A 24,042-nucleotide genomic window follows, 5' to 3' on the forward strand; every position below is an offset into this window, starting at 1 on the left:
GATGACAGTTAATAACCTGTCACCTACACAGGCCGTAACATAAATACTGTTAACAGCACTATGCAGGTTTAATAGACACAGCTGAGTTCTGATGGTCTTTCATGGAGAATTGCCAACAACTCTTGAGAATATTTCCTTTGCAGATTCTGTGGTCCATAGGCAGTAAGAAAAATGTGGTACTGCCTCTTTGACAAGTTAGCCCTTCTGTATTTTGCTGTTGGACTTCATTTGACCTCTTGACCTTTGCTTTCTAACTCTTATATTCATCAGCAGACAACATTGTAGCAATATTATTTGTCAGAAGACCCCAGAGTGTTAAACTTTATTACTTGTTATGTAGAGAAAGTAAATTTAACAGTAATGTGTTGTAACAGTTGTAATTTATAGTGTTTATTTTCTGACCATAAAGGCTTCCTCCCATATCCACACAAGTTTTAATTGGAAGATTTGTGCCTTTTATACTGCTAATGGGTGAAACATTTAAGTAGCTGTGGTTGAGGTCTTTTTGCCATGTATAACTCTAGTGAGCATTCCGCCAGTGGAGCGCATCAGATGCTTGGAGGCTTGGATTGCTGGTTTCCACATAGAATTTTTCCTTTTTCAGACTGTAAACAGCATATGTAATGTATCATAGGGGAAAAAACTAAAACATAATGCAGAAGAAGCAAACAAATAAATCAGGTGATGAGAGAAAAAAGCTGAAAACTGGAATCTACAAAAAAAACTCCACCAAAGTTCTTATTGTAAAAAGAAGCCAAGCTCTAAAGTAAAATGTATTCCTTATTGAGTCCAAAAATACTGGTTAGCGCTTTTGTTTAATATATTACTAAACTTCATCAGACACCCCATTAGTTAAATCACTTAACTAATGGGGGTGTCTGATGAGGTTTAATAATATATTAAACGAAGCGCTAACCAGTAGTTTTGGACTCAATAAAGGAATACATTTTACTTCAGAGCTTGGCTTCTTTTTACAACAACTTTGGTGGAGTTTTTTTGTGGATTCCAGTTTTCAGCTTTTTTTCTCTCATAATGCAGAAGAAGTCAGAAAATATATGCTGGCTACTTGCAGCATGTAGGCGTAACTTGTTTTGTGTATCTTGGCTCATAGAATGTGAATGTATGTTTCACCTGCTTGCTGTAAGTAACCAAACAAAATTTAAATCTACTAAAAGCCTAACCCTACAACTCCCTCCCTAACCCTAAAACCCTATCTGTAACCCTAAAACTTCATCCCTAATCCTAAAACCAATATCTAATGCTAAAACTATGATCCTAATCTTCAAATTCCCTAAACCTCAGACCTTACCCTAATGTTAACCGTTTCCCAAACCCTAAAACCCCAACCTTTACTTTAACCCTAAAACTCAGACCCTTACCCTAACTCTACACCTCCAAACCTAACAGTAAAATCCTGTTATTAACCTCGAAAGACTAACCTGTCTTGAACTCCCAGAATTTACCTCTAAATAGAATAAAGTGACTTTCCTGCCTATAATGCGTGCTTCTTCCATTTTAGCTCAGAAGTGGCACACTTGTCTTTCTGCTTTTATGTCTGCATGCTATAAGTCACCATGTCCAGTAATATAAAGGATAAATGGTATACATTGGCTAGCTGTTAAGAATGGTAGGACACTCATGCTGTGTATTGTGATTGTGGTACTTGCTCCACAGTGTCAGCAAGTCCCCGAGCAACATCATGTACAAAGTATATTTTTTGTAATTCTGTTGATAACATGTCTGTCATTCCCTTACCTTCTCTTCATTTTTGAGAGGGTTTAAGACCGTGGCAGTAGCCCACCTTACAAACAGTGTTGTATTATAAGAAATTGTCGATTACTTTTAAATTCTAAATAAATAAATACTCTTAATATTAATTTGTATAAGACTTATTATATTTAGACATTCTTAGCATTAGCAGGCTGCCAAGTTATGAAATGCAAAGAAGCATCTTATATAACCTAGTCCAGCAGTCTTTAGTGTCAGTGTTATAGCTATGTAGTTTATGTTGCATGGCCCAGCATTCTTACCAACTTTTGATAGTTAAAGCTGTCAGTTGTAAATTAAAGTATATGCTGCATGGCCCAGCATTCTTACCAACTTTGGATAGTTAAAGCTGTCAATTGTAAATTAAAGTACACGTACTGGGGTGAGCATAATGGAGAACTCTTGAGATGAGAATGAAGTTATTTCTCAGTTAAGGGGTACACTTGTGACTGTTGCACCAAATACAGCGTTGCTTTTGTTAAAAGGATAACCATGCAGTTGTTAATTGTTATCTTAGACTGATGTATTTCTTTCTTCCATCCAAACTGAAACATCATTGACACTTGTATGAGTGATAAGCACTTCATTCTGTACGTAGTAGAGAGATTCCAATATATCTGCAGAAAACACTGTGCTTTATTTAATGTTTCAGCTACTCTACAAGTGTTAATATTTTAACATGACATATGCACCTTCTTATATCTTCTTTCTTAAACAGGAATGAGTATTGTTTGGTACAAGCTATAGTCTGTGAGTGCTTATCTTGTTTTCCAATTCATTTGGAGCATTTTCAAATGGTATGAAAGCAGGTATTCGTCTGGAGACCAGTGCAGCTAATGCAGTTTTGTTGTGGTTGAAGGAGGTGGGAAAGAAGGTCAGAGGTAGTGACACAGAGAGAGAGACAAAGGAAAATAGGGAAAAATGTCTAGGAAATGCAGGGAGAAAAGGTACAGGGAGGAGGAAGATGGAATGCCAAGCTGATAAGTTCATGAAGGATAGTTGGGCATGCTTGATAAACTGCTGGTAGAACTTTCTATGCCCTCTTTGTGATATGGAGTGGAGCCAGAACACTGAAAAGGTGCATTTTGGTAGTCTTTGGTAACATAATCTTCAGGAATGAGCTTGGGCAGCAGCTGCAGACTAACTATTTAACCTTGCTTGAATCCACAGGAGCATGTTTGTGTATATGTGTGTTTTGGGGGAGGGGGGTGTGAGAAGAGATCTACGGGGTAGGTCCATGGTCTTGGTGAATATAGACCAGCTAACAGACTGACATTAGAATCGATTCATGTAGCCAGATCTCCATATGTCTGACCTGTTACAATTGTATCAGGGAGTAACAGTCAAGTTTACTGGAAGGAACTCACTGCATATTATGTCTTAATTTGGGGTGTTTGCAAGGCCGTTAACTCTGTGCCTGACATAGGTTTGGTGGAAAATCTGAAAGGTACTGGGTGGGACCGAAACAGGTGAGGCACATAGTTGGTTAGCTGATAGATGGTCATCATATTGAGCTCTGCTACAATAGGCTTGGCTATATGAATTGTATCCTGCTAAGGATATAACAGCCAACCAGCTTAAAAAGCTTCAAGCACCTTCCTTGCACCCAAACTGTCAGGCAGCTCAAGCTGAGCAGACAAAAAGACAAGTTTGAGTGCCAAGTCCTCCAGAGCTTTACTGCTGCCAAAGAGTACGCTCCTCTAAGGCTTTCTAGAATCGACGGTTGGCTTTGTGGTTTTCCTTTGCTGGGTGGATAAGTTCTTGGGGAAAATCTACCATTTTCTAAATATCGTTTGTGTTTTATCACGTTTCTCATCAAAGCTAAGAGTTTTGTGTTGTAATGGACCGTCATGAGACAGTATCCTACTTTTAAATGAGAGTGCACTTTTTTGTTAGTTTAAAAATTATGTAAAGTAACTCAAAACCATTTTTCTGCTGAGAAATTGAATTGTGTGTTTTTACTTTCTTGGGGGCTGACAAGAGTGTTTTAAAGTGCTTTTTACTGTGTTTTTCTGTAAAAAGAGTGACTTTTAAAGACTTAGGTTTTACTGGATTTTGCTGCTCGTCTTCCCCAGGAAAGAGGCACCATTTTTTGGCTTGACCATAGAACACACTATTGGTTCCCTGGCCAGTCCTTCAGCCACAAAAAGAAAAAGTTAAGCAAACAGCCTTTGCCACCACAGCAGACTAGCAACTTGCCTCAGCCGCAGGTGGGTGACTTCACTGTGGCCATTTGCTGTACCTGAGACCAATCATCTTTTACCCTGAACACCTGCAGCCACTCTGGACTGGGCTTAACTTTGTCCTCTTGTCTGTTGTGGTCCCTTCAGTGGCCAAGGGAGAGCCACTCTTGTCAGCTCTGGGAGAGAAAAGATAGAGGGCTCCCCTGTTGTGTCAGGATACTGTACACATCCCTGGAGAAGCTGCTGCTGCCATTAGTTACACAGTTAGTCCCATTTTTCTGTAAGAAAAGAAACCGGAAAGTAAGCATGCGTCTACTCTTTCTCATATTTCCTTAGACATGAGTAGCTTATTGGGTCTGGCTCTGGGTTTAACTATTGATCCTTTTTGTAAAGTAGTTTCTGGTAAAATGAAGACTGCTACCTCTTTTTCTGAAGAGATTCTGGATCTGAACAGGAAGAGGAGAGGATAGATGTATAGTTTCCTCCTCAGATTTCTGATTCCACCTCAGAAGATAGCTCAGTTTCTGATTCTCCTTGTGGGGTTTTCTCTTTCTCTTAGGCTATTACTAGAATGTGTCATTGTATTCAATGGGAGAATACTGTGGTTTCTCAGTCCTTCAGAAAGTACTACGAGTTGTTACAGAACCTTCACCCATTCCTCTTGATTGCTGTATAGGATGTTTGTGTATTACTGTCTGCAGTTGTCCTGATCTGATAGCCAGCTGCCTTAAAAAGTCAGACAGGATGTACAACGTTCCTTAGACTTTTAAGGTTTTATACATTATTCTCAAACCTGACTCAGCAACTGTAACATTAGTTGCACCCATTGCTGCTAAATTCTTACTTAATTACAATCCTACTCTTTCTGATAAGCATGGGAAAGTTATTGATAAGTATGGGGAAAAGGTGTATATTTCTGCAACTTTGATTTTCCAAATTTTGAATTGACACTGTTGATACGTCTTCCATGGCTACGGTGATTGGTACTGTTTTGAGGAGGTTTACATGGCTCCGTTCTCAGAACCTCCCCGATGATAAAAATGAAATTTTAAAAATTTCCCTTTGGAAAGCAATTTAGTTTTTGGCCCCTCTGCTACAGAGGTGGTCAAAACATGTGATGAAAAAGGTAAGCAGTTCCAGGGAGTCTTTAAAATTTTCAGTCCTCCTTTTCCAAATTTTCTAAGGAACTCTCGTTAACTCCTCATCCAATTTTGGCAAAAAGCAGAATAAGCAGTCTGAACAAAACATAAGTAAACAGACGTTTAAGAAGAAATGGCAAAGGGGTTCAAAAAGAAGACTTGCACCTCCAAAAATTAAGGACAGTCCAACAAGACTGAATTAACCTCCTCTCACACTGGTCCCTTTTTTCTTCAAGAACGTTTGAGTCTCTATTTTTCTTTTCAGCAACAGTTTGTTTCAGACTAATGAGTTTCAAAGATGATTCATCAAGGTTACATATGGCAGTGGGAGGAAATTTCTTCTTTCTAGAGGGTCATTCCTCATCCTCCAGATCAGACTCCTTTTGTTTCCTCCAGTTCTTCCTTGCATGCTCTCCCAAGGAGTGATAGAACCAGTTCCCCCTTCCCAGGTGGGGAAGTGTTTTTATTCAAGGATATTTTTGTGCCAAAGAAAGAAAATGCTTGGAGACCAGTTCTGGATCTTTCTTTCCTAAACCTGTTTGTGATGGTTCTAAAATTCAATTATTTTTCTTTTTCAAGCTTCATGTTAAGGCTAGACTAAAAAGATGCTTACCTCATCCCTATTCATTCAGTCTTCAGAGTTTTCTTAACATTTGTGTGACTGGATCACATTATCAATTCTGTGTGTTACCTTTTAGACTGTCCACTGCATCAAGAGAGTTTAGAAAATGTTCTTCGTGTTTCACTGTTGCAGTCATTACATTTGGGTTATCTGCTTGCAAATAGCCCACAGTCAGCCTGATTAACAAAGTCTTGGGTCCTGCGTCGGTTGCTGTCCCTTCTTCCTTGACGTCAAGTAGTCAGGGGTATAAAGCATGCAGCCCATGTCATTACATCAGTCTTTCTTGCCGTGCGGTGCCTGAAGCAGAAGCAGTTCGCAAGTGCCTGTCGGCCGATTCCTGAAATTTTCATTTTCGAGTTTCAGAACCAAAGTCTTAAAAGCTAAGTACCCCGTTGGGGAAACTTTTTCTTGCACCTTACCGATGTCAGTAAAAGTTAATAATTGCATGGGGTAAGAAGGTTTACACTTCTGCAACCTTGGCCATTAGGGCTTTAAACTGCCAGTTTCATATATTAAAATAACAGCAACATGTTATTGGATTGCTTAAACAGAAAATGATGTTGATTCCTGACTGTGTGGAAAATAAAGAATTAAAGGATTTAATGCATTCTGCTGAAAAAGTTGGAAAACATGCTTTGCAATGTGGTTTTGATTAATTACAGGCCTCTTGCAGGACCGCTGTTACTGGGTCTGTGCTCAGAAGGCATGCTTGGCTTAAGGAACAATCTTTGCGTGATCATGTTAAAGCTAAATTGTTGGATGCTCCCTTAAATCAGGACTGCCTGTTTGGCAACCAGGCTGAGGAAGTTCTTAAAACGATGGAAGATAAAGCTAAATCTATGCAAACTGTTAAAGATTTCTTACAAGTTCAGCCTCCTAGATTTAGTAGGCACTGGCCCTCTAGGAATTGGTCCTTTCCAGCCACTTCCAGGTCTTCTCAAGCCAAACCCAGACACAGCAAAACCCCCATGTTTTAGTCCCACGGGACACACAGGACTAAGCAGTGGGGGCCTCCACTTCCAAATCTGGGAGTAATAAGACTCCCCCTATGGTAAACTGTCTCAGTGACTTCCTTTTAAAATTTCCAAGCACTTATCAACTGACTGCCCCTTTGGGGGGAAAGATTGCTCTTCATGCAAAGAACTGGGAACTCATTACCCAGGACAAATGGGCTTTAAATATAGTGTCCCAGGGATACAGACTTCACTTCCACACGTTGCCAACACCAAGTGGGTGGCCGGACCTACCTCCAAATCAGTGGGCAGAGGCCCAAAAACAAGTACTCTCTCTCTTAAGCATGGGGGATATTCATCTGGTACCAGAAGAGGAAAAGGGACAATGTTTCTACTCGAGACTTTTCCTGGTACCCAAAAAAGACAATTCATGGCGTTCTATCCTGGACCTGTCTACTCAAAACACCTTTTTGGAGATTCCAAAATTCAAGATGCTGACTCTTCACCAATTACTTCCTATGCTAGGCAAAGATGCCTTGTTGGCAACCCTAAATTTAAAAGAAGCATACCTGCACATCCCAATCAGGGAATCTTGCAGGAGATACCTACGCTTCAAAGCAGGCTACATACACTGCCCTTTGGCTTATCTACTGCGCCCAGGGTGTTCACAAAGTGCCTAGCTCCAGTTATTGCATTTTCCAGGCAAATAAATATTCAGATATACCCATACCTGGGCGCTTGTCTAATTCAGGCAGAAAGCCAGGACATACTTTTGAATCATCTGGCCTTTGTACATAGGGTTCTAACTTGTCTGGGGTACACCATAAACAAAAATAAACCACAACCGGTACCCTGTCAACAAATTATATTCCTGGGAACAAGCTTGAATACAACTTCCCAGATGGCTTACCTCACTCCAGAAAACAAATTCTTTTGACAACCTACTTCAAACAAGTGGCCACAAAAACCCTACTGTCTGCAAGACAAGTACTACAAGCCTTGGGGTTCATGGCTCCTGCATTCTTCTAATTCCATATGCAAGACTGCATATGAGGAAACCACAGTGGTATCTAAAAAGCCTATGGTGTCAACATTCTCCGGATCTAGAAGCAATGATCCCTATCATACCTTGTCTACGCCTAGAGTTCCTTTGGTGGGCAGAGGCCTGCCACTAAAACAAGGGACTACCTTTCACAACACCCCCTGCCGCCCAAACCCCAACAACAGACGCATCAGACTATGCATGAGGGGCTCACCTGGCAGGGAAGTGCATTCAGGGCAAATGGAACTGCATTCAGGGCAAATGGAACCCAAGTCAAATGCACCTGCATATCAATCAAAAAGAAATTTTAGCTGTACAGAATGCTCTGACAGCCTTCAAGGACCACATTCTTCCAGGACAACTAATGGTAAAGATGGACAACACCACTGTTATGTGGTACATAAACAAGCAGGGGGGTACACATTCTTACCCCCTCTGCAGACTAGCCATGACATTGTGGAACACAGCCTTGAGCTACCAAGTACACCTAGAAGCCCAATTCCTGCCAGGAAAAATAAATACACTGGCAGACGGACTAAGCAGAAACCTCATGGACCCACACGAGTGGAAACTGGAACCAAGGATTTTCAACATGTTGACAAGCAAATGGGGGAGCCCCGATATAGACCTGTTTGTCTCTCCCCAGAACTACCAATTGGGCAAATTTTGCACAAGGACTCCCCACAAACAAGCCTGGAAAGTGGATGCTCTGTCCTTCAGCTAGAAAAACCTATCAGTCTATGCCTTTCTGCCTCTGCTGTCCAAAGTACTACTAAAAATCAAACGAGACAAACTAAGGATGATTTTGATTGCTCCAGACTGGCCACACAAACACCAGTACCCCCTCCTGCGCAGTGTGTCATGGTTATCCCCATGGTACCTGCCTCAGATTCCTTCCCTGTTGTCTCAGCAGGAGAACCAGATTCTACACCCAAAGCTTCAAACACTGAACCTTGCAGCCTGGCTAATTACATAATCTCTCCTTTACCTTCCCTCAGCAAACCAGTGATGGATATCATTTTAGAGGCAAGGAGGCCTAGCACTAGAAAATCCTATGCTGAAAAATGGAAAAGATTCTGTGCCTGGAATCAATCTCAAGGGATGAGCACAGCAGTGCCCAATTTACCTCAGATTTTACAATACTTTGCTTAACTGAGATGCTTCACAAGGGCCTGTCTTTTTCCTACATTAAAATCCACGCCTCAGCCATTTCAGCGCATTATAACACAGAACCCCCCCCCCCTCTTCTCTCATCCACTGCTCAAGCAGTTCCTCAGAGGGGCCAAAAATTTGAGACCACTCAGGAGTTCCAACCCCAGCCTGGGACCTTAACATTGTTGTGGAGAAACTCCCTCTACCTCCTTTTGAACCAGCTGCTACTGCAGATTTAAAATTTCTTTCTTGGAAAACAGCTTTCCTTTTAGCAATCACTTCAGCTAGAAGGGTATCTGAATTACAGGCCCTTATGGCAGTGGAGCCTTTCATCATCTTTCATGCGAACAGGGTGTCCCTCAGAACCAATCCATCCTTCATGCCCAAGGTGGTATCCAGTGTGGCTCTTAATTAGTTCATTCATTTGACAACCTTCTTTCCCAATCCAAAGAACAAAGGGAAATTGATACTGCATTCCTTAGATGTGTACAAACAACCCAGATTCTACTTGGACAGGACTAAGCCTCAAAGGAAATCTGAACAACTGCTGGTAGCATTTTCTGCAGGGGCAGAGGGGAAGGCTATTTCAAAGCAAACCATTTCTAAATGGATAGGCCATTGCATTCATTTCTGCTATAAGCACCATGGAAAACCTATCCCCCAGGGGATCAGACCTCACTCCACCAGGGCTGCATCTACTTCTACAGCCCTTCTCAGAGGCGTCCCTACCAGGGACATCCTAGAAGCTGCTACCTGGAGTTCTGTACATACTTTCACCAAGCATTATCATTTGCCAATTTTCTCTAAATCCAGAGCTGGCTTTGCCACTGCAGTCTTGCAGGGCCATATAGCTGGTCCTAATGCTATCTAAATTCCTCCTCCCAACCATAGCTTTGGGTATCTACCCAAATGTAATGACTACAACAGTGAAACACGAAGAACATAGTACAGTTGTGTACACTTACCATAAATGTAGATGTTCGAGTGTATTCACTGTTTCAGTCCTGGGTACCCTCCCTCCAACCCCCTAACTTCTTTTGGCTATAGCTCTACTTTATTTTACTATGCTTAAAAGCCTTTTTGGTGTATTTGCTTTTTTTGTTGGAGGTATATCATTGTACTTTTATATTTAATTGCTCCCCATTAGGGGGGCACCTGACATCTGGGGCAAGAAAAACTGATATAATGGTGTCAGCTGCATGCTTTATACCCCTGACGACCTGACGTCATGGAAGAAGGGACAGCAACTGACGCAGGACCCAAGACTTTGTTAATCAGGCCAACTGTGGGCTACCTGCAAGCAGATGACCCAAATTTAATGACTGCAACAGTGAATACACTCTAACATCTATATTTATGGTAAGTGCACACAACTGAGGCTGTCAGATAAGCAGCCTGCTATATATGTGCACACAACTGTACTGTGTCTAGTTCTAGTTGTAGCTCACAGCAGGCTACAGGGTATCCACATTTTTCCATGTTTAGATGACTTTCTTATCTTTTCAGAGTCTTTTTCAAAGTGTCCGGAATCACTCTATCTTGTGTGCGAGATCTCTTCCACAAGATGAGATTCCAGGAGAACATTTAAAAGTCTTTATTGACATCTTCACATGGGATTGTGCTTTGGGATGTCATCTAGAACCTTATTTCACTGTACCACCACACACACCACCACTCATATCCAACCTCTACTCTACTACTCTTTCATCAGGTCAACAACCTTCCTAATACACCCTCTATATAGACTACAGACCACAATACCTAAACTAAAAACAACCCCACGACCTAACATAACCCTACCGCCATACCTATTGCCCACAGAACACAATCAAAAAACTTCCCTTATAAGCAAGCATATACAGAAATTGATAAAACTAATAATCTCATCCATATCCAACCTAGCACTCAGTGGAGACATCCATCCTAATCCTGGTCCCTGCATCTCCAACCCCTCCCCTCATAATCAGACTACAAACCACAACTCCCAAATCGTAGCCAATAGAAAGCCAATCATCCTCCTTCTAATAAGCCTAAATATCAGAAGAATATGCAACAAGGTGCATGAATTCCATGCCACCATAGACTTCTACTCCCCTGCTGTAGTGATCCTTACAGAAACATAGTTAAAACCACACATTACTAATGAGCAAATCCTCCCTGCTGGTTACAATATACTAAGAGTAGACCGACTAAACAAAAAAAGAGGTGGTATAGCTATAATATTTAAGCAGTATCTAGACATACAGATCTTAGTTAGCAGCTCCCCATATAGGTAAGGAAGTAATAATATATGCCAACCTTAAAATAAACCAAAATAAAACCCTTAACATAATAGGTTGCTACTTCCCACCTGGCCACAACATCCCTCCACTTGAAAACCTCCTCAGCTGGACTACTCACCACCTACACTAAGAAACTTTAATTCTAGGAGACTTCAACACTGACTAGCAATCCTGCTCTAGCAACCACCCAACCCATCATGTAAATCTTCATGGCTTCACCCAACTAGTCCAGTCACCTACTAGGATAAATAACTCCAACAAACACACTACCCTTGATTGGATACTAGTCAATAAGAGCCCACAGTCATATATAGCAGGCTGCTTATCTGACAGCCTCAGTGATCACTCCCCAACCTTCTTACTAAGAAAACACCTTTATAAAGCAAAACTCATATACCATCAAATATGCAAAAAAACTAACTTCAACCCTCTCTCATTCAGCTCATCCCTAAAAGACTGTAACTGGCAACCTCTAAAATACCTCAGACTAGATGACGCAGTTGACTACTTTAATAAAACATTCCTAAGCATCCTTAATTACCATGCCCCCATAAGACGTTCCCGAACTAGAGCCCAACAATCCCCATGGCTACAAAAAACACAAAGTCTGAAATGAAAAACAGGGATAAAACATGGGACAACTGGCACAAAACCAAAACCCCCTCTACTAGGCAAAAATTCCTAGAACTACACAATAGAACCAAAAAGCTTATAAAACAGGACAAAATCCAATACTTCCAGTCTGCCCTTACCTCCTCCCAACATAACCCCAAACAATTCTGGTCCTCAATAAACTCCATCCTCCACCCAGGTAAAGTAAGTACATCTACTCCTAGCTAAACTCACTCCTCCAAAAATATTGCTACCTCTTTCAACAATCACTTCACACAAACCGTACTATCTCTAGCTAGACAACACAACCCCCCCCCATAAACCCACACCATCAACTCAACTAGAACCAACAATCTCCCAACTCGCTTCTCTTTCTCTCCTGTTCCTACCTCCAAAATAAAACAACTACTAACTAAACTTAAAACCACCAGATTTGCAGCAGACAACCTCCCAGGTGAATACATTCAACTTGCAGCTGACGCTCTAGCCTGGCCCCGTATCACTCTTGATTAACAGATCTCTGTCAGAAAGTTATGTTCCTACACAATGGAAAGTCTCGCACACAGTTCCCCTACACAGATCTAACCAACTACCGCCCCATAGCTATTCTCTCGCCACTCTCCAAAATACTAGAGAGAAGCATTCATTTTCAAGTCTCAGATCACCTCCTTGCTAACAACCTCCTCTCCAACACACAACATGGTTTCCGACCTAACCATAGCACTACCACCGCCTTACTCTCTTTCTCTAACACTGTCCTACAAAATAAAAATCCAGGTTATCTCTCCTCGGCTACCTTCCTAGACCTCTCTAAAGCTTTCGACATGGTCCCATGCAAACAACTCATCTCTCTTCTCAATAACCTATCCTTCTCTCAACCTGTCATCAACTGGTTTCAGAGTTACCTATCTGACCGCCAACAAGCAGTTGTTTGGCATGACAACCTATCCCCCCAACTACCAGTCTCCATAGGAGTTCCCCAAGGGTCCATCCTGGGACCCCTACTCTTCTCTATTTTCACCATCCTGGGACCCCTACTCTTCTCTATTTTCACCAATAATCTAGCCTCAGCCACAACACATGGCACACTCGTACAATACGCAGATGACTCAACCATCATCTGCACAGCCCACTTCCTAACAGAACTGCAAAAAGTCACACAGGAAGCATTTTCTTCTATTGAAACTTGGTTATCCGATGCCCGACTAATACTCATCCCAAACAAATCAAAACTACTAATCTTCCATCCCACCAAACTTATTAACATCACAGCAAAAGACACCACCACCATCCATCCTACAGAAACACCAAATTACTAGGAGTAGAAACAGACAATAAACTGAACTTTGCCATTCACATTTCCATGACCATTAAAAAAGTGCACAAAAAACTAGGAACATTATATAGAAATCAGCAACTATTTACCAAAGCAGCTAAAATTTCGGTAGCAAATTCTCATCTTATCTGTACCCTACTCTATGCCTCTCCAATATTTACTAACCTTAGACGATGTGATCTAAATAAGCTCGAAACCTGCTACAACAAAATCGCCACAGGGGCTTCCTACTGTACTCACCACTGTCTCTCTCACTAGCAGAACTGGGCTAGCTAGAGTTCCCCCACCTCCTTCAGTGGTACCAACGCACAGTCACCCAGAAACTAATAAACCAATCACTAAAAGTCCCATCCCTCCAGAATCTACTCCAACCCTATATAACCACGAGACGACCACTAAGATCCAGCCTCAAAAACCTCCTACAGGTCGCAGGAGCCATTAACTCTGCTGGAGAAGCATTATTCTCCTGCACTATAGCCAAACCCTGGAACTCCCTCCCATCCTCAGTTACCTCTGTAACTTCTTGCACCCACTGTAAATCCTTACTAAAATCACACTTCAAAACTTGCCAGATATGTTCTTGCAAACCCCCCCCCCCTCTAATACCATCCACTCTCCCCACCCACTACCTCTCTCAGCCCCTTATCAACAACCTACTCTTAGCAAGGTTGGCTACTCATGTTCCCAGCTACCTACCACATAATACTAACTTCTTGTAGCAACAACTGCTAATGGCTGTTATGTACCTCAAAAACAGATTGTATCAATTATTCACTGATGAATCTCAACTACATTGTAACCATGTTTAGTATATTTCACCATATTTTAAAATTGTACTATGCTCTACAGCTGTTTTACATGTTTTCTTCTTGTCTTGCGTCCTTAACTGGACTAATATGTATATTTAAATGCTATGTTTTTTTAACTGTATAATGCAAATAATACTTAATGTGGAGCTTTTCTCCCTGGGCCTCCGCCGAAAACGGACCTGTGTCCAGTCCGGACTCTCCTGGTCAACAAATGTAAATAAAATAAATAATAAATAAATTTCAAAGAGCTTTTCTTCCTCAGGAAAAAAGTAGATCTATATCTAGACTTATTTCTAAGGTTTTCTAATCAAACATTGATCACTGTGAAGGAATACCACAGGATTTTGGGTCTCATGTCTTCTATGATTCGCATGATACCCTTGGCAAAACTCCACATGAGAAGGACACAGTGGTATCTGAAGTCTCTTTAGTCCCAGCAGCAACACTCTCTCTTTTCAAATTCAATTGCTGGAGTTTGTCAGAAGAAGAGAAATCATTTGATGGAGACAACAGATATCCTTAAGTCTAGGTCTCCCCTCCTCCCTCTTTGTTCCAAAGCAGCCCATCACCACAAACACCTCAGACTTTGCTTGAGCAGCAGTTTCAGGAAGGATAAAAGTGTGGGCTGTATGAAACACCAAGGCCCAAGTGCAAGCACATAAATAAGAAATTGATGCTTGCCCTGATCAGGTGACTCATCTCTCTGAATTATCCTTGATCCACAGGACTTCTTCAAGTTGTTACAGAAAATACCACAGTTGTGTGGTACATCAGTAAATGGGGGGGATCCAGATCATACCCCCTTTTCAGACATGCCATGTTAGCTTCACAGCACAATCCCACACTACAGGCATATTACATTTCGTCAGAGTAAAACTGTGTGGCAGACAAGCTGAGCAAAATGAGATCAGGCCATCATAAATGGAAACTAGATTGGGAGGTCTTCCAAAATTTGATTTATCTGTGGAAAGTTCCTCAAGAAGACCTCTTTGCCTCCTCTCCAAACAGTCAACTAGCAAGATTCTGTTCCAGGACTCATGTAAGAAGGCCTGGAAGACGTATGCCTTTTCTTTTCCTTGGACAGGAATGTTCCTGTATGTCTTTCTACTTATATCCAGGGTACCTTTGAAAATTTAGAAGGAATCCCCCAAGATCATTGTGGTGACTCCTTTATGGCCCAGGCAACTGTGGTTCTCCTTTCTTTTGGAAATGGCCAGGGCAATTTCTACAAGCTTCTTCACAGACTGGATCTACTCAGAAGAATAGGGGTGTTTAGTACACCCTGAGATAAACTCCAGTTGACTGCTTTGATGATAGGGTCTTAATTCCATTTATGCACCTGTTTACTGAGGACGTGCAGCAGGTACTAATGGAGGCAAGAAAGCCCGCTAGAAAATCATACATTAGCAAATGGAAGAGGCTTTCTAGTTGGTGGCAACAGCATAACCAGCACCCATTCAAACCTAGCTTTTCTCTGGTTTTACAATATTTGTGTGTGTTACTGTCCTATGGTCTTTCTTATTCCTCTATCGGGCTTCATTTATTAGCCGTTTCACCAAGTCTGTCCATGGAGCCTCCTCTTTCACATGATTCTCAGGTTGAAAACGTGTTTGAAAGGGGTTTTGCACAAGAAGCCTCCAAGTAAACCAGTGGCCCCTCCTTGAGATCTTAATTTTGTGTTAGGGAAGTTAACACTTGCTCCATTTGAACCAGCTAACCTGGCTGACATGAGGTTCTTAACATAGCAAACAGTTTTATTGATTATTCGGACCGCTGCAAGAAGACTGTGTGAGTTTGCAAGCTCTTATGGCGAGTCAAACCTTTCTCCTTTTTCTGCAGACAGGGTTTATTTAAGAACTAATCCTCCTTTTATGCCTAGCATGGCATGCAAGTTTACTTTGTCAACCTGTCCATCTCCCCATTTTCTTTCATGATCCTAATAATGAGGGAGAAAGAATACTCTGTACCTTGGATGTCCACAGACAATTCGGGTATTGTCTTGAGAGAACTAACTCAGTTCTTTGGATCAATTGCTCATTTCTTATGAGGGTAAGAAGGAGGCAGTCTGTGTCAAAACAGACTATTTCCAAATTGTTGTCTAAGGCTGTTAACTTTTGTTGTACTTACCATAGCAAAACTGTTCAAGGCAGGGTCAGGGCCCACTCTACCTTGGCTTCATCTGTGGCTTTTTGGAAAGGGTTGGATTCTAGAAGTATTCTAGAAAATGTTACTTGGTCCTCTCTGCATACTTTTACAAAGCAGTATAAACTTGATTCCTTCTCTAGGTCCAGGTCAGGCTTGCTAGGTCATTCTACAGGGACTCCTGGACTCTCCTCTTTAAATGTAGTAAACTAGAGTAATCTACCCATATAGCTAAGGATACTGTAGCAGTGGTCAATATAATGAACCTGGAACAGTTGTGTAAGTAAATTTACCATAACAGTAGACGTTAGACTGATCAATGCTGGAGTAGCCTGTCCCTCCCTCCACCCTACTTGTTTTTTTTGTGTGAGTTTTTTTATGCCAGGGTGTTAGACTTTTATTTTTTTGTTGTTTCTAGCATTGTCCTTTCAGGGCTCAGCCTCCCTCTGTCTGTTGACAGGAGAGGTCTGAAGGGCTTGGCATCCAAACTTGTCCTTTGTTAAGCCCAGCTCAAGCTGTCTTACAGTTTGGGCATGTGGAAGCTGCCTGAAGTTTTGGAAACTGACCAGTGCTCTATCCTTGACAGGATATAACCCTTATGTATAGCTAGGGCTACTGCAGCAGTGGTCTTTTAAACATCTACTGTTATGATAAATTTACTTACACAACTGTACTTTTCCCCCCAGATATCCTGTGCTGCCTGTCGGGTGAACAACCAGTTACTAGCAGGTTGCCATAAGTTTTAGTGCAGGGATTAGTCTTCTTCAAGGTACTTTTAGATACTGCATTCAGTCCGGCTAGTAAGGTATACATGTTCACTAACAACTCCAAACTGAAAGTGGTTAAGCTCAGGGGGAGGAGTTTGTATTAACATGCAATCATTACAAGGGTTATAAGTCATATTCATTGTGGTGTACTGTGTGTAAAAATGGCACCAACAAAAGTCAGCAGAATACTGGAGTTATAGTGCCAAACATGTGAATTCAGTGTACGTATGCAGATGCCATGGATGTAGCCAGGAATAAGTCATGTGAGCCATGGTAAGCAGTTAAATTTAAGGGGTAGCACTTTGACCATCACTGGGTCACAGAATGTCCCATCTGCAGTCATGTGATTACAATGACTGAACAAACAGTGCAGCTATGTTCAGAGTGGCATGTGTATGTTGTACTGCTAGCTATATTATTAGGTGCCCAGTTAAAGGCTATGGTAGGTAGCAGCTCAGCAGGTTGATGTTGAAATTAGATAGTTCTGACTTCTCCTGTGGGATGGTGGAGCAGTTTAAAAGCTGGTTTACAATTCTAAAAGTCCTTGCAACATCCTTGGGTTCAGTTCAGGGGGCTATAATCAAAGAGGGGTATCAAATTAGGTGAGAGTGTGCTCAAGCAGATAAGAGGAGCATGAGACAGTGAGAAAAAGGAAAGGATCAGAGGAAAGAAGATGAAGGAATGGTATGGGTTATTGGAGGGTTGGCAGTTTGGCAACATAACTTTCAAAGAGGAAGAGCAAGGTGTGTGAGACAGATATAGGTAGCAACTCGAAGTCAAAAGATTTAACACCCACATCAGGAAGTATTTCATGTAGAAAATGGTGTGGCTCTGGAATTCATTGGATAGGGTTTTATCTACAGAAGGGCAAAAAGAAATGTCGAGCAATGGGGAAGTAAGGAGGGTGTTGAGGCCACTGCTTGCATCTGTTGAATTTGATGGGCTAATGGCTTTTTTCTGTTTTTCTTATATTTGTTAATAGAAATGATTGGAATGTTTTTAACATATAAACAGATGGAGAATGATTTATGCTTTGAATCCATGTGAGATATTTCGTGCTATGATGGTATTTGCAGTATAGTTACAGTAACATCTTCAGTATTCTCTACAGTCTCTCATTGCATGTAGTCTTACAAACACTAATAGATAGCTTTATAATTGTTTAGTTGCAGCTCCTAGGGTTATTCTTCTGTTTTTTTTTTCATTTACCTTTTAAGTGAATAGTTATTATTGTATTGTAGGTATTTTCTGCTTTGCTGTAGGATCTCTGGTAATCATTGTTCATCTTTTAATTATAAATAAGTACATGAATAACAGAGGATGGACACTTTTGCCCATTTATATGGATTTCTCCATTTTCCATTAATGTACCTGAAAAAGTCCTTGTAAGTGGATTAAAGCACTCATCCACTATTATTGCGCTGCCCTTGGTATTATAGTAAAGTGCTTTTTCTCCTGATTACTCACTGTCTTCATTTACTTTTGATTTACTTGGGCTCCTCTTTGTGGCCCCAAGTGTTTAATGAACTGATAAAACTGCACTGGTGTTTGGAATTCTTTTTATTTTAAACAGTTTCAGAAGCCACAATACCCTGTAGAGTCACAATAACTTAGTGTGACATTTTCCATAGTGGAAGTGTCATAGTTAGGAGAACAGTGCACAGCTAAACATTTGCAAATCAAAGAATGCACTTTAACGTGGAATTTCATTGCAGAATTGTGCCATGTTATGTTAGTCATAGGTTTGAACTAAGCTTATGGCCAAGGACACCACCAAGAAACTCAAACCGAATCAGCCAGTACTGGTGGCAGACTAACAGTGTCCCCCATTAAACAGATTTTCTCCACTCATGTTAGGTGAAAGCTGATGATCACCCATCTTATAGGAAAGTACAGAAGTGGGTGGATGGTCGCCATGAACACTACAAGTTAACTCAAACAAATGGAACATATGCTAAGTGATGTTAACAGTTAATAAGTGTGTGGGTATGAATGAAGTCACTTTAGAGCAACAATATATTGATATGGTGTGTTAGGTCTGTTTCATAGTGGTAATATTGACACGTGTACCTTTGAATTTTTGAAGTTTAAACATCCTAAGATCGACCCATATTTTCTACTAATGGTTCTGTTATGAAGCTGATTCTGTCATATTTAGATTCAAAGTTAAACTGTATAACACATAACACAAAACACTAGTACTTTTATCAAGGACTCTTGGCATTTCTTAATGAAGTTGAATAGCATTTCCAAAACAGTTGAATTCAACAACTCAGTGATAATTACAGTGGATATTACCTCTTTGTATACTGTAGTCCCCTAGGATGAGAGGCTTGAAATAGAAGTTTATCGCATTCTATAGAATTTATTAATAGGGAAGTCAATACTTTTTGTATATTATTAAATCTTGTTTTTTTTTTTAATTCTTAATAAGATTTAAAATGTCTGGAGTTGCAATGGGGGGTCTAATGTTGCACCCACTTTGGCTGTTTTAGTCTTGAATGAATGGTAGAGGACTTTTATTTATTTATTTTGTTTTACTGATTTTTACAGGAATGCTAGATTTTATGCTTGTTTCATCAATGACCTGTTTTTCTTAATTGATGGACCTTTGTTTTTGAAAATACGGAAACACTTCTTAATTCTAGTAATTCATTTTTGCATTTTATGTATAAAATCAGTAGGTTTTAGATATGAACATTAATTTTGATTCTAATGTATATTGGTTTTCATCTAATGTGTTTAGAAAGTTTACTTACTCAAACTACTACATACACGCTAGCAGCACACTTCCAAATTTTATTAAGAGCAATGTTAAGTCACAGGCCGTTAGAATATGTAGTTTAACTACTAATGATGATTTATTCCTTGGTAATTTGTGGGTGTTAAAAAGAACATTTTATGAGAGGGGATATAAGGAATAGTTTGTTGAAAAGGTCTTCACTGAAGTGAAGTTGGGAAGGTATAATTTATATGCCCTCATTTTGGATAACAGTTCCACCTCTCCATTTTTAAGAGAGTGTGACAATGTTGACATTGTAAACAATCCCATTGAATATGACGGCTGTGGTATAAGGATAAATCAAACCAATTGTGTGAATTCCTTCATTTAATAGCTAATCCTATTAAAATGTTATTAACGAAAATTGGAAGATCTTCTATGGACACCCTGATATTTTGAATATAGTGGGAGATAAATAATTTTTTTATTGGCAAAAGAAGGAAACCAACAGTATTTTCTGATATTGTAGCACAACTGTCCTCAATTTGAGTATGTGGAGAAACACCTACAAAACTTGAAGTATGTCGATTTTATAGATACATTAATGAAGCGTCCAAGATATTCGTCAACAATGAATGCATTGTTTTTAACAGCTGGTACAATTGTAAGACTGAAGCTGTAGTCTGTTGTGCTACTTGAGGCATGTAATAGTTTTTATATTGAGAAAACTATAAGGACGTTTTTGTAAACAATTATCGAACATATTACTGCAGTCCTTAAAAAGTTTGGCAAACATTCCATTCTGTGTCCTAACTTTACGAAATTTTCCCTTTTTATCTTGGAACAGTTGTTGAGCTTGACAGAGTTGGGGACATTGATAACATTTTACAGATTAAAGAACTTAACATGGCAAGTCAAGCTCAGTGCTGGTAAACCTCTGGATTTAAATGGACATTTGAATATTAAAAGCCTATTAAAGGCTGGAAGGTTGAGACTTTTTAAATACACAAAATATTTTTGGTTTGGGCACTTAGTGTTTCATCCAAGGATGTATTTGTTTATATATATTTATATATATATATATATATATATATATATATATATATATATATATATATATACGTGTGTGTGTGTGTGTGTGTGTGTGTGTATATATATATATATATATATATATATATATATATATATAGATATGTGTATACATATCTGTATATCTATATATGTGTGTATACACACACACACATACATGTATACATATATGTGTGTTTGCATATAGTAGATTTTCTGTGAGTTTGATATTGTGACAAATTTAGCATGTTTAAAAGTGGTTGATGTTATATTTTAATTCTGATGAAGTTCTCATCGGACAAGAGCATTAAAGTGAGATTAAAGCTGGTTGTAGATGGATCTCAATTCTCGGAGTGGTGATTTTTTGGTGTATTTTGTGTCTTTGCACAGAGTCTGGATTCTGGTTTTCCTTTTGAACCCCAACTTTGACATTATTAAATCCTAATTATGACAGAGTCCCAGACAATGTGGGGCCAAACTTTAGCCACAGAGCCACTGCGCTGACCATGTTAGGCTTACTTGTATAAGAAGATACAGACATGAAAAATGATACCCTTTGTAGTGACATTGCTTTTTGTCTGCTGTATATACTTGTGTAATACTACTTGGTTAAAATCTGAATGCCTGATTTGTTTGCTTATTTTTTTCTTTCAAGTGCCTGATGATTTGTCTGTGGAGGAACAAGATGAGCTCTTAAATATTCGTCGCCGAAAAAAGGAACTGATTGATGACATTGAGGTACTGTAATTTGCGCAGTTGCAATTTATTTGTTTTACCCTAATAGCTGTACATACTTTGATGTTTATTAAATGTTTGTGAACTAGAAAAAAGTCCAATCTTGATGTCTGCTATTATGTAAAACTTGGCAGGTAGAGCAAGTTTTGGGAAATACAAAGTACTTGTCTTAGTAGAGGTATCTGATTTGAAAAAAGCTAACATTGTTGTACTTTTTAAAATTTCTGCCACAGCATCATGACCTGCTGCAGTGAAAATGTAATTATGCTATGGATGTTATATAAGAATCAGATGTGATCAGCTATAACCACACAGTATTCGCGGGGATATTACTGCATATTTTCTTACTAGTGATCTGATTACATGAATGAAGAATGGCACATTCTGCAATTTAAAAAAATATATACATTCCCATGCTTGTTTCCAAGTGGGACTGGCTTTTCTAGAATTCATTTTAAAGGCTTCTAGAAGAACAGCGACATTGTTAAACAGCACATTTCCATTACTCATTGATGTACGATACTTGAATTGATTGTAGTACCAGATGTTCTTCGTGTTTCACTGTTGCAGTCATCACATTTGGGTTATCTGCTTGCAGTAGCCCTCAGTGTTCCTGATTATCAAAGTCTTGGGTCCTGCGTCGGTTGCTGTCTCATCATCTGTGATGCCAGGTAGTCAGGGGTATAAAGCATGCAGCCGACACCATTATATCAGTCTTTCTTGCCGTGCGGTGCAAAGCAGAAGCAGTTCGCAAGTGCCGGTCGGCCGACGCCTGAAATTTTCATTTTCGAGTTTCAGAACTGAAGTCTTCAACTAAAGCTAAGTACCCCGTTGGGGAAACTTTTTCTTGCTCTAAACCGATGTCAGTAAAAGTCAATAATTGTATTTCTTGTGGAAAGCAAATACCTCATAAAGATTTTCATTTGTACTGTATTCCTTGCCTAGGCCCTGACCACGATGTACCTCACTGTTGGTTTAGTGCCTTATTTAAACCACAAACTATTCGTCATCGGCACTTTTTCGCTTCTAAATATTTCGGTACTCGGTTCAATTATCCAGATATGTCTTCGGTGAGCCACCCGACTACCAACATTTTGAAAAAAACGCAAAGATAAAGACAGAGACAGGCCGCTTAGGTCCAAAGCTACCGACGACACTTCTCCTAATCGCCAGTTCGCTGGTACTCAGTGAGGCGCTTTCGCAGCCCCTGATGCCCGCTACTTCAGATTCGCAGGCCTCTACTGAGACACATTCAGAGTCCGGTATGCCGCGAGATGCTTCAGCTGTGGAACCTGCAGATGTCTCTGCCTTGAATGGGTCTGTAGCTGCTGTGCAGGCACCGGCTTCTGAGAGTGTATTCAGGCCTACTGACTTGCATATCAAACTGAAGCTACCTTCTTCTTCAAGGCCTAAAACTCGAACCATGCCTAGGAAACAGACGCCCAGACCGCGTGGTCAGGCCTCTATGCCTAAAAAACAAATGATAAGAATGGCTGAAGACCTTATTACTTTAATCAGGGGAAGCCAACCTTCCCCCTCTAAGAGACCTAGAACTGAATTTGCTTATGATACTTCTGACCAGGATTCTGAAATTTCTGTCTCCTCTGATGACCAGGATTTACTCTTATCTACCTATGAAAATTCTGATGTAGAGGACTCTCTTCCCTCTGCTTCACCCCCTGAGGATTTATTTTTTTGTGAAACCTTGCATACTCTTAGGGAACATTTTCACTGGGAAAGCCAGGATTACTCTGATTCTAAAAAGAGGCTTAGATATTTCTTACTCCTGCCCCAACACAGGCCTTTAGCTATCCCTCCTGTGCTGGACATTGTTGATGATGCCTTTTCGGAATCTAGCTTGGCCCCTGATTCTTTACCTCCTGCTCCCAGAAAACCTGATAGATATTACAGGGTTCCTGATTCTCATAAGTACCTTTTTAAAAATCCTGCTGTGGACCCTGAGACCATTTCACAGGGACTCAAGGGCATTAAGACTACTATTGCCAAAAATCCCTACCCCCTCTGATAGGGATTCCAGGGCCCTGGATAGATGGGGTAAGAAGGTATTCCTCTGCAACCTTGGCCATCAGGGCCTTAAATTGCCAGTTTCATATGTTAAAAGTATCAGCAGCATATCATTGGATTGCTTAAACAGAAAAGGATGTTGATTCCTGAATGTGCTGAAAATAAGGATTTACAGGATTGAATGCATTCTGCTGAACAGGTTGGAAAACATACTTTGCAATATGGTTTTGCTTCATTAGAGGCATCTTGCAGGGCTGCTGTCACTGGGTCTGTACTTAGAAGGCATGCTTGGCTTAAGGAGGGATCTTTGCTGACGCCATTTTCTTCAGTTTTTCTTGCCCCAGATGTCAGGTGCCCCCAAGGTGCAGTCTTTGCCAGATCATGTTAAAACTAAATTGCTGGATGCTCCCTTAAATCAGGACCGCCTGTTTGGCGACAAAGCAGAAGAAGTTCTTAAAAAAGATGGAGGAAAACGCTAAATCTATGCAAACTGTTAGATTTCTTACAAGTGCAGCCTCCTAGATTTAGTAGGCATTGGCCTTCTAAGGAGTGGTCCTTTCCTGCCTCTTCCAGACCTACTCAGTTCAAACCCAGAAACAGCAGAACACCCATGCTTCAGTCGCAGGGTACGCGCAGGACTAAGCAGTGGGGGGCTCCCACTTCCAAATCAGGGAGTAGTAAGACTC

The 24,042-nt window shown here is 40.4% G+C and overlaps 1 protein-coding gene across 1 annotated transcript in view; it reads left to right on the top strand.

The window, feature by feature from the left end:
* The window catches only part of CYTH3 (cytohesin 3), a 934,108-nt gene that overhangs the window by 412,210 nt on the left and 497,856 nt on the right, over positions 1-24,042 (top strand). The window contains exon 2 of the mRNA XM_044089667.1: positions 21,252-21,334. Coding sequence (XP_043945602.1) covers positions 21,252-21,334 — 83 coding nt within the window. The remainder of the gene's footprint in view (positions 1-21,251; positions 21,335-24,042) is intronic.

This window comes from Protopterus annectens, chromosome 12.part0, assembly GCF_019279795.1.
Source record: "Protopterus annectens isolate FY-2018-M chromosome 12.part0, PAN1.0, whole genome shotgun sequence".
NCBI classification, from domain to species: domain Eukaryota; kingdom Metazoa; phylum Chordata; order Ceratodontiformes; family Protopteridae; genus Protopterus; species Protopterus annectens.